Raw genomic sequence first — 12,220 nt, 5'->3', positions numbered from 1 at the left:
GCTCAGTGTAAGAAAGACTCCAACGTCAAAAACTCTCATCTTATAAAAGGACAGGCTGCCTAGAAGGGTAGAGTATACTGTTACTGAGTGTGAAAGTGGGAGTTTCATCAGTCACGGATAATGAAGAAGATTCCTTAGCAAGTCCACACTAGGTGACAATAATGACAACCACCACCACCACAAGGACAGTAATGACAGTTGATACTAACTGCCCAGCACCGCTGTAAGGACTTTACCAAGAGTGACCCTTACCTCAGCCACCCAGCTCCACAGTCTGTGTTTTTAACCACTACCTCCCAGTTCGGAATCCTGAGCAAGGTACCTAATGTCTCTGTGCCTCCATGATGAGTGAGGACACATAAAATGCGGATAATATGGCACTAATCTCAGAGGATACTGATGAAGATTAAATGAAACAACACATTTGTTTAGCAGCTAGGAGAGTGCCTGACATGTAGCAAGTACTTTATATATACTTTTTAATATAAAGGTCATATCAACTTTTAAGAAAACCTTTTTACTTGCATGGCAAGGTAGGGAAGGCATAAAGAACTGTCTTGGCTACAGTGAGCAATCTGACTCCAAAAAAAATTTTTTTAAATCAACTAAATGGAACTCAAGGCTTGCTGATTCAGGATTGAGTCTCTGAACACAATGAGACATGAAAAATATGGGCAAAACTGCTAAAGTGAGAGTTCTGCAGTGAGATCAGATTCTCTGTATACTTTGTCATGGATGACTGTAACGTAAGACCTTGGAAAAAAACGGCCTATTCCATGACCCGCTGCTGACTTCTCTTACCATCTCCAAGATCTTGGCCAATCACTCAACCCCGCTTTCAGCAGAATACTTATTTGCTTCACACACTTGACTTTACCTAGTTCCCGCTTAACCAATTCCCAAACTTAGGTCAATCCAATCTACTTCTTTTGCACCGGACATCCAACTGCAACCTGTCATCCAATGTGGCCTAATAAAGCTCCTACTCACCCTTGTTACTCCTTTACAGATTCTCACAGAGGCAGCATTAAACCTTTACTTCATTCAAGCTTCCAAATCTACTCCTGCCCCACCCTCAAACATCCTACACTCCTTAAAACTTGGAAAATAGAAGCAATCAGATACAAATTCTTTTCACTTTTCATATACACCTTCCTCCAAACCCCTAAACTCCTGCAACACAAATCAGTTCAGCATTTACTGCTATTTTGCCTAGCCTTTTCACTCTCCTTCCTGTTGCAAAAGAAAAAAAAATTATAGACAACCTTTCCAAGACCAACTCTTTCTTCTACTCACTGATGCTACTCAGGAAGAATCAGTTACATCATCCTCTTCGGTTTGTTGTTTTGGCAACTATTCCCCCCGATCTCCCATTTCTCTCTCGGATCTTCAGACTTTTTCTACTCATCTAAAAACATGCCAATAAGAAAACAATTCTCAGTCCTGTTTCCCTCATAAGCCTTGACCCTTTCCCCCTTATATGCCAAATATCTAAGAGTGGTCTCTTGCTATAGGTATGTAGCCGGCTGAACTGATAAATGTGAACCACTGGAAGGCAATCCCATACAGGTTGTTCTTGATTACAATCAATCTTTTAAGTACGCTTAAAGGTTCCGACATCCAGCAGCTGCAGATTTGGTGACCATTAATTATATGTTCCATTTACACTGTGTTTTTGAGAAACATCATAAAGGAAAATATACAACAGAGGTTTGTTATACATGACAAACTGTACCTTAACTCAATGTTGATATGTGCTTTGGGGCTTCTAGCACAACGTTTATAGATTAGCAATACTAATACCTTAAAAAGGTTTTTTTGAGGCTAATTCTTACATGAGCTAAGCCTTTACATTCTATAAAGTAATGACTGAAGCCATGAGCAATAATATAATAATCTAAATTGTCTATATAAACTCTTAGAGCCTTATCTGATTTAAAACTTACCACCTATATAGGAAAATAAACTTATAGAAATAAAAGCTTCTCTAACCTTCAGGGAAAAGGATCTGGTAAAAGCCCATAAAACAGGAGAACAAGATGTACTGAACAAGAAGCAAGCAAGCCAGTGAGGGTGGAGCACAGAAAGCAAGGGGAGGGAGAGGCAAGGGTCAGACTGCACAGGGCCTCCTAGGGCAGAATTAATACATTTTGGTATACCATAAGAACAACAGGAAGCAAATGAAAAGCTTTAAGCTGGGAGATGGAAGGATCAGATCTGCAATTTTAAAAGGATTACTCTAGTTGCTGTATGGAGGATGAACGGGTAGCCAACCAGAATGAGTGTGAAGGGACAAGTGGGAATTAGGAGGCCTAAGAGGGAAATGATGGTAGGCTGGATCCAGGTGGCAGTACAGATGAAAGAAGATAGATTCTGGAAGATAAAATCAATAAGATTTGGTGAATGATTAGATATGAGGGAAAGAAAAGAGAGAGGTCAGTGAGATGTTGGTTTCCTGAATTTATATACACATATACATGGAATGCAGAGTAACATCTTGTATAACATATAGCGAATTATTAACAGAAATTACCTATAGGTAGGGAAGATGAATTTTACATAGTAAAAGGCAGACTTTCATTTTTTTTTTTTTTACTATATAGATATCTGTATTGTTTAAATATTTTTATAAGCAGAAGGTATACATTATTTCATAGTTAAATTCAAATGCAATAAAAAGAAACAGCATTTTCCTGGGTAAAAAGGATAGAAATGGCATTTTAGGGAAAGGAACAATTTAATCAAAGGTACAAACACATGAAAGTACATGGCATATTTAGAGTATCAAGTGGTCTAGTGTTTACAGAGTAAGAAGGGAAGATGTGTAATTGGGACAGGATGAGCAGAGGATTAAACCTGTGTTAGAGTATAGCCAGCTCATGAAGGACCTTATCACATGTCAAGTTAAAGAAAGCATTCTCTAAACTATAGAAAATGGAGAAGCATATAAAGATTTTAAGCAGGAGGATGACAAACTCAAGTTTATATTTTAGAAAGATCACTTTAGAGGCAGTGTGAAGACTGGGCCAAAAGGGAGGTAAGAAAATAGGCTGCGAGATCACTTACGCCGGAACTTAAGCTAAATCAGGGCAACAGAAATAGAGAAGGGGAGACACAAGATTCACTTCACAAGTAGACAGGACTTGGTGATTGCGCTGGATGTGACACACAGAGAAAAGGGCAAGTCAAAGATGCTTCCCATGGTTTTAAGAAATTAGATAGGATGACATCAATTTAGGTAATACAAGAACAAGTTAAATGAAGAGATAATAAATTTTGTTTTGAAGGTGCTGAGGTTAAAGTACCTCTGGAAGCAGGTCAAAGTGCCCAACAGGAAGTTGGACATATACGTTTGAATTTGAGGAACAAGGTCAGAACTGGAGCACATTAACCCTTTTACCCAGAATAGAGAATTTTAAGCCTGTGGACACGATCTTACCCTCGATGTAATGCACTGAATTCTTGAGGCAACTGCCAAAAGGTGACCAGTTCCATTTATTCTCATAGTTGTAAAAATTCCACGTAATTGTTAAAGTCTCTGTAGGCAATAACTTAAAGTGAGGCGGAACATTTTGTCTTGGTTTCTTGGTCTCTCTTTTTTTCCCCTTCCCCTTTTGTTTGCCATTCTTTCTATCTACCTACTTATCTAGTTAAGGAAGATACAGGAAATACAAGGAAGTATAATATAAAAAAATTTGTTATTAAATATTTTCATACTTTGTCTTAATTGTAAAAGGCAAAGAAAAGAACATTTCACAATTCTACCTTTAACAAAACCTAAGTTAAATAATGATTTACCTAGGTGACTCTCCCCTGATTTCCTCTGGCAAGTCACTGCCCCTTAATTAAACGACATCCCCCAGGCAGTCAAGTCCAGCTGTAGCTTTAACCACAGAGGTTCCTGAAACAATTCCACGGTCCTTTTGTTGCTTACTGTCAGAAGTTTGAGTCACACTGTACCTTTGTCTAACCGATGATGCCCTAGTTTCTTGGGAGGTGGAGAGGAAGGACCTGTTGGCAAGGAAACAGCTGCTTCCTTCCTGAGCCAGGGAAAACCAAGGTGACAGATGGGCAGAGCATAAAAGCAGCCAAAAGTTGCGCTGGTTCCTTGTTGGCAAGGATTTTCACTGAGGCACGATTGGGTATTTTAAAGCATATTAATGACTGAGAGAGTTTCATCTGCCTGGGTGCTCTGCTGAAGTTCAACAGGGCTTCCCACACATCTTCTACAATGGAAAAACTTTTAAATTTGCAGTGGTACAAAGAACCTGGCCTCAGCCTATGTACAGTGGGCTAAGACTGCAAGGCACTGTCCCATTTCACTTTAGGATTATGCCCAAAAGAATGCACTTTCTGGTTAAAAAAAAAAAAAAAATTCTGTATAGTAGTTATATTTGTACAACTTATTAGAATTACTATTAAAATTTCATTAGAAAATGTTTTTTAAATATGTTTACTTTTATATATTTAATTTTAAAAGATTTGTTGCAAACTTTTATATTCTGCTCTTTTATCACCATCCCCCATCCACTTCTGTACCCAGAAACTTAAATATTCAAGGATTCCTGGGTAAAACAGACAACCACTGGATGGATAAAACTAACATTTTAAAAATACCTGTACATAGGTAAGTTATTGTTCTTCATCAATAGAAATTAGCAATCACTGAAAATAACATTAAAAACTAGTGTGGGCATGAAGTATGGAATTTTAAAACATCAGTTTACTATGCTGATTAATTCAACATTTATATTTGCATCAGAACTTAATAATCGCATAAATAAATAGAGCTCTCAGTTATTTTAAAAAATCAAGGGATAACATATGTATTTAGACATATTAGCAGCGTAAAGATGTATGCTTCAACACACTTATTGGGAAAACGTCTGAAAATATTACTACACTGAATTCATGGGCACCCGCAGGAATCTGACATAAAAGTTCTCTAGAATAACAACATTTCAGGAAATTCCAAAAAAGAAAAGGGTAAAATAGGAAATAGCCTCAAATTAACCGACAAAGTTCAGTGCTTGTTCCAACTTCATTTTTCTCTCCATTGCAAAAACAAAAACAAAACCGAGTCTCAGGATGGGTGGGTGAATCACTTAGATGAAAGTTCATCTACTGGAATAAATGGAGAGGCCGCTTGGGCAGGTGACACAGGAGAGTCGGTGGTAGTGCTGACTTTCGCTGGTGAATTACAAGAAGATCCGGCACTGCTGCTGTTTCCATCAAGGGTATCGGAAGATACACACACACCAGGATCTGACAGCTGTGCAACGTCAGAAGAAAGCATGTTGGTGATGCCCTGGAAAAATCTCTTTGGCTGGTATTCAGTTTCCATTTCACATTTTCTTTTCAATGGTCCAAGAACACTTGGTCTAATGCAATTAATTGGACTCTGGCTTCTCCGGGTAGTAAATCGGGTCGTTGGGCTGGGAATAGGGCTTGGAGGCAATCCATTGCTACTCACAAAACTTTGCAAGGATGGTGAAAAACACTGCTTCCCAATTCCCCGGGTGGGTGACGGTGCTGGCGACACCGGAATGAAATCGATGCGTTTCGGGGAGGCGGATTTCTCCACGTCGTTGTCACTCAGGCTGAAACTTTCCTCCCAGGAGTGGCTTATCTGCATTGCGTTCTGCACCTCGCGCTCGTGGACGGTCTCTCGATTGATCAAGTCCATGCCCTCCTCCTGTTTGATCTGGTGCAAGCGGCTGCTGTGCATGCGGACGGGGGAGGCCGGTAGTAGCAGGCCGTGGCGGTTCGGGAACGTTGTGCTGTTTCGCCTGGCGCTCGGCGCCTCGGCCTGGAACACCGGCGAAGTGTCACTGAGGCCGTGGATCAGGGGGGCGCTGTTAGACCTCCTGAGGCCCCCGCCGCCACCGCCGCTGCCGCTGCCGCCGCCCTCCGCCGGGCTCCCAACCGTGCCTGGAGGCAGCTCCAGGTCCAGCTCCATCTTCTCCTGAGCCATGTCGCGGGCAGGGAGGCGGGGGCGGTGCTCAAAGACCTAGGATTCCCATTCCCCGCAGTCCAGGGCCGCTGCCGCCGCCACCGCCACCGAGAATCTGTCAGCGGGCTCGTCCCTCTGCGCATGCGTGCCCCTTGGCGCAGGCGCCCTGCACTCTCTTCGCGGCGCCCGCTTAACGCAGAATAGCTGCGTCGCAGCCCTAGGGGGAGGGGGGAGGAGTGGTTGGGCCGCCAGTCAGTACATTCCTTCCGCTGATATCTGTCAGCGCAGACCTGCTTTAACGCATATTAATAAGGTTACCACCATATTCAGGAGTATATATTTATAAAATTAGAGCTCTGAAAGAGAGGTCCTTGGCGATGTGGGGCTGTATGATTACGAGTGGAGTTCGTCCTAACCAGAGAGGCCTTCCCTGAGCAAGGGACCATCTCCTGAGATCCCAAGAAGCAGGCCAAAAGGATGGGGTGTAGAACTGCCTGGGAAGCGGGAAGCGAGGGCTGCCAGCTGGGTGGCTGGCGGGAACCAGGAAGGGAGGGAGGGAGTGTGGCCTGGAGTGGAGAGTAAGCTGGCGGGACGTGAGGCGGTGGACCTTTATCCTGAGAACAGTGAAAACTCGGAAGGTTTTCCAGCCATGGGTATAATGGCGACTGAAAAGGTCCATGGCTGCAGTCCGGGGAATAACGTTACTGGGAGATTAGAACCTACAGAAAAAGACCAGAGAGGAGGCAATCCTCGGGGCCAGAGATGATGGTAATTTGCAGTAAGGTGGTACTGTAGGAGAGGAGTTGGAGAGAATGGGAAAATCTGGGAACTCGGTCAAAGAGGGGAAAAAAGCAACCTGTATTACTATTGTTTTATTTAGAATCATATTTCCAGCACAGGCATATGTGCTCAATCATGTTCATTTAGGATGAGGAATTTAATGAGGGGAAAACCAATAGGTCCTCGAACTTCAAAAATAAAAACACAATACTTGGCTCATGTAAGTAACATAAACTTTCATATCATTAAAAATCGGTTTATATTTATTCTTTAGTGTCTTCAGTCAGATTTTTTCGCACATAACCAACTGTGTGCCAGGCAATGTGGTAGGAATTAGGCCCTAATATGGAGACATTTAATTTCTATTTGGGGGGGAAGCGATAAATATATGGGCTATTTTTCAGATAGTGGTAAGCCTTAGGAAAAAATAAAATAGGGTGGTGTGATAGAGCACTACTGGTAGAAGGGAGGGGGCAATTAGATAGAGCTGGGATCTAAATGACGAGAACCAAGTCCTGCGGACATCTGGGGGATGAATATTCCAACCATAGAGACTAGCAGGTGCAAAGGCCCAAGGCAAAGGTAAGTGTGGTGAGCTGGCAAGAAAAGAAAAAAGGGCCGTGCCGCTGAAGCATAAGGGGGGGGAGTGGTATGAGGGGGTAAAAGAGTTTGGCTTTTATTCTAAGTATGATGAAAAGCCACTGGGGAATTTTAAGCAGGAGAGTGATATCTGGTTTATGTTTTAGATATCACTTTGGCTCTGTGGAAAACAGGCTGAAAGAGGGCAGGAGTGGAGACAAAGATGGATTAGGAACCATGGCAACAGTACAGACAAGAGATTACTGGACTAGGGTTGTATCAATGGCGATGGGGGAGAAGTAGATGGATTCGGGATACGTTTTGGAAGTAGAACCTACAGGATGGGCAGATGATTAGATTTAGATGGTGAAAGAAATAGATCATTCAAAGGCAGCTCACAGGAGTTTTACTTAAACTGGGTAGACGGCAGTATCATTTACTGAGATAGGGAAAGAGTGTATTTAGAGGAGTAGAAATTAAGAGTTCTGTTTTGCTTGATTTGAGTTGGAAGTGTCTATTAGATATCCATGTGCCTAGGTGAACTGAAAGAGAGCTTAGTGATTTTTGTTTGGCCTACTTTTTGCAGTTGAAGAAAGTAAGATCCAGAGAGGCCGGCACAGTCAGCATCACATAGCTTGTTTAGTAGTGGGAACCAGTACTAGAATCCAGTATGAGAATCCTAATCCATGCCCTCTCCACTGTCTCTCAAACAGCTTTTAATTTGAAGTCCCCATAGAATACAGATCCTGGTAATGAAATAATGTTGATTATTCATACCTCTAATTATAGAAACTGATTTAAATTTTCCAAGTGCCACACACTATTCAAGGTGCATCATATGTAGAATCTCATTTAATCCTCACACTAACCCTAGGAAGTAAGTAGCATTGTTCCAGTTTTCAGGGGAAACTGAGATGCAGGGATTCAGTAATGTGCCCAGGATGACAGGAAGCGGTGGGACCTCACCCTTCGGGCTCCAGAGCATGGGCACGATGGTGCCTCCTCCACGTGCAGTAACATTTCAGACTAGGAGAAACCACTTCCAGATTGTTTACACCTTCGTGAGTGCAATGGTATTTGAGACAGAATTTGAAGGACAGGTAGGATTTTAATAGATGATATTTTATATAGAATTGGAAGCATGAGTATAAAATAGCAAATTTGCTAATACATAAAGTACATGGAGACGAATAGGTAATGGGAAAAAGTTGGAAATTAAAGTTGGAGTCAGAGAATTGGAGCTCTGAATGCCAAACAAAAGTGCCTGTATTTAACGTGTGGGGCAATAGGAAGCCGTTGACAAGAGGAATGACACAATGAGAGTTATGCTTTAGGGCCTGCCAGGTGGATGGATCTTAGATAGAGGGAAGTGGAAGAAGGAAGGTGGAAAGAACCAACATTTTCTAAGTGCCCAATGCTGCCAGGCCCTTTAAACACTATAGTTCCACTTAATTCTCATTGTAATCCTATAAAGCAGATACTGTTATGCTCATCTTATAAAGGGACAAGTGAGGTTCAAAAATTGCAAAAGGCCCTATAGCTACATGGAAGAACAAAGATCTGAACCAGTATGAATCAAGACCTCACTTCAAAACCTATATTCTTTTTGCTGCTTTCCCCATGAAACAACGGACAAAGGATTAATCCCCAAAATATACAAACAGCTCATGGAGCTCAATATCAAAAACACAATTCAATTAAAAAATGGGCGGAAGACCTAAATGGACATTTCACCGAAGAAGACATACATATGGCCAAGAGATGAAAGATGAAAAGATGCTCAACATCACTAATTATTAGAGAAATGCAAATCCAAACTACAATGAGGTATCACCTCACACCGGTCAGAATGCCCATTATCAAAAAATCTAGAGCCTATAAATGCTGGAAAGGGTGGGATGAAAAAGGAACCCTCCTGCACTGTTGGTGGGAATGTAAATTGATACAGCCACTATGGAGAACAGTATGGAGGTTCCTTCAAAAACTAAAAATAGGGCTTCCCTGGTGGTGCAGTGGTTGAGAGTCCGCCCGCCGAAGCAGGGGACACGGGTTCGTGCCCCGGTCCGGGAAGAGCCCACATGCCGCGGAGCGGCTGGGCCCGTGAGCCATGGCCAATGAACCTGCGCGTCCGGAGCCTGTGCTCTGCAACGGGAGAGGCCACAACAGTGAGAGGCCCGCGTACTGCAAAAAACAAAACAAAACAAAACTAAACTAAAAATAGAACTACCATATGACCCAGGAATTCTACTACTGGGCATATACCCTGAGAAAACCATAATTCAAAAAGAGTCACATACCACAATGTTCACTGCAGCACTATTTACAATTGCCAGGACATGGAACCAACCTAAATGTCCATTGACAGTTGAATGGATAAAGAAGATGTGGCGCATATATACAATGGAATATTACTCAGCCATAAAAAGAAACGAAATTGAGTTATTTGTAGTGAGGTGGATGGACCTAGAGTCTGTCATACAGAGTGAAGTAAGTCAGAAAGAGAAAAACAAATACCGTATGCTAACACATATATATGGAATCTAAAAAAAAGAAAAAATGGTACTGATGAACCTAGGGGCAGGAATAAAGATGTAGACATAGAGGATGGACTTGAGGACACGGGGGTGAGGGGTGGGGAGGAGGAAGCTGGGGCAAAGTGACAGAGTAGCATCAACATATACACACTACCGAATATAAAATAGCTAGCTAGTGGGAAGCAGCAGCATAGCAGAGGGAGATGAGCTCGGTGCTTTGCAATGACCTAGAGAGGTGGGATGGGGAGGGTAGGAGGGAGGCTCAGCGGGGAGGGGATGTGGGGATGTTTGTGTGCATGAGGCTGATTCACTTTGTTGTACGACAGAGACTAACACAGTATTGGAAGCAATGATACTCCAATAAAGATCTATTAAAAAAAATAAAGATGGAGAATTTGATGGCTAACTCTGAGATGAAAAGAGGGTCTAAACTAAAGTTGGGAATGGCAGAAAAAGGAGATGGATGTGGAGACAGGAAGGTAACAACCCAGAACCTGACTGCGTGGCTGTATGGAGGATAAACAGAGAGGAGTCACAAACAACTTAAGTTCAAGCATGAGCAGCTGAAAGAATGGTACAACAGTACTGAATAAAAACAGGAGAGAGAGGAAGAGCTTCTGGAAGAAAATCAATATTAGATGAATAGGAAAAAAGTATTAACTATAGAGCTTATTTTATAATGTCCATAGCATATTGCTAATTTGCATATTACTAAATTATTTCTATCAATAGTGTGCCTCAAATGTGCCAACATTGTTCATCCATGTCCGGATAAACACAATAATTATCTTTACTAATAAAGCACAGAGATGGTGATAACTACAAAATCAAACATACACCTATTAGAGATCTTCACTTGTTTCCCTGTTTCTACCCTTGTCTCTACAGTCAATTCTCCACCCTATGTTCAAGGTCATCCTTAAAAATAAGACTTGAAGAGTCACTTCCCTATTCAAAACTCTTTGGTGGATTCCCACTCGGGGGGGAAAAAGCCGAGGTCATTACAATGACCTATAGAGCTCTATCTGGGTCCCTGCCATCCCTCTGCCTACCCACCCAGTCACTGCCTTCCTCCAACTGCAGAGGCCTCCTTGCTATGCTTTGGCATGCTCCCCCGCCACCTAGCTTACTCTTCTTCCAGTGGACATCAAATTGTTCCATCCCTTCAGCTCTCTGCGCGAATAACCTTTCCTTGTAAAAAGCAACAACAGTTCCCAATACCAAGTCTACACTCCCGTCCCCCTCACTCTGTTTTCATTTTCCTCCAGAGCACCACATGACAATATGTATACATTGTTTTCTTGCCTCATCCTCAAGAAGGCAAACTCCATGAGGGCAAGACCTTTGCTCTGTTCCTCGCCATAAGCCTGGTATCTAGAACAGGGCCTGGCACATAGCACTCAGTAAGCAGTTGTTGAGTCACTGTGCAAGTGAATGATGAATGAATGAATGGACTAATGTAGCTCTGTCCAAAAGGGAAGAGAACTCTGGTATTTGAAAGTCCAGAAAAGCCTAATAGGCTTTTCTAGACTGATTCTAAGCACTCCTTACTTTGACAATTCCTTTTCTCATATCAAGAATATCATTATTAGTTACAGGGCCCTCCAGCCCATGCAGGTAGGCTACCCGAACAAACCATTATGTGAACCAAGACGTTTAAGTCCTAAGTTTCCATTCTTTTTAAACCATCTGCTTATACACACTTGACAGAGTTAAAATGCTCAGGGCTGAGGATTCTAAGCAGTATTTAATATATTGAGTTACTGCTTCGTCTCAAAGGAATAAAAGATAAATGAAAGAAAAGAGCAACCATAAGATGCAATTCAGCCTGTTGCAAAAATAATACCAGAGGCAGGTCTAGATCTTCCCTAAGTCAATTCACCCTTCTGGTTTCACTCCGGGTATGAATTAAATTCCACACTTAGGAGTAAGTCATAAAATCAAACATCTACTCATTAAACTTTATTGTGATTAATATTTTATTTTTTCAAACTAACAGGTAGTTTCCTTTTAATTCCTAGGAGCAATTTTTTTTAACTCAACATTTTATTTTTGAGATTCAACATAATGTTGCTGTATAGTATTCTACCCTTTAAATGTACCACAATTTATTTATCCATTCAAACAGTAGTGGAAGTTTGCACCGTTTACAGTTTGGGGCTACAGCAAATAGGAGTTCTATAAACATCTAGGAGCAATTTTTGACTATTAAACCCCCAAGCATATAAAAAGGCAGATATCCACCTCTGAATCCATATTGAATGAATGTGAAATACAAAAATATGTGTACATGTATAATCTGAGATGAGCTGGAAAATGTCTCCATATCCCACATTAATATCACCTATCTAGAATAAAAATATTGCAGAGGAAA

General features: G+C 41.7%; 2 protein-coding genes across 3 annotated transcripts in view; both read right to left on the bottom strand.

Annotated features, from left to right (window-relative positions):
- PIP5K1B (phosphatidylinositol-4-phosphate 5-kinase type 1 beta) overlaps positions 1-12,220 on the bottom strand; it is a 328,934-nt gene that overhangs the window by 250,365 nt on the left and 66,349 nt on the right. The gene's annotated exons all lie outside the window — the stretch shown is intronic.
- On the bottom strand, positions 4,381-6,208 carry FAM122A (family with sequence similarity 122A). Its single transcript, XM_029202078.1, has one exon. The coding sequence runs from the start codon at positions 5,972-5,974 to the stop codon at positions 5,102-5,104; it is 873 nt and encodes a 290-aa protein (XP_029057911.1). The 5' UTR covers positions 5,975-6,208; the 3' UTR covers positions 4,381-5,101.

The sequence above is a fragment of the Monodon monoceros genome, unplaced genomic scaffold, assembly GCF_005190385.1.
Source record: "Monodon monoceros isolate NGI ecotype Baffin Bay Population unplaced genomic scaffold, NGI_Narwhal_1 Super_Scaffold_5, whole genome shotgun sequence".
NCBI classification, from domain to species: domain Eukaryota; kingdom Metazoa; phylum Chordata; class Mammalia; order Artiodactyla; family Monodontidae; genus Monodon; species Monodon monoceros.
The sequence above is the reverse complement of the archived record's forward strand: the minus strand, read 5'-3'. Positions and strand labels throughout refer to the sequence as shown.

Excerpts from the sequence above, each read along its gene's own strand:
- FAM122A (XM_029202078.1), bottom strand. The coding sequence starts at position 5,974 with ATGGCTCAGGAGAAGATGGAGCTGGACCTGGAGCTGCCTCCAGGCACG.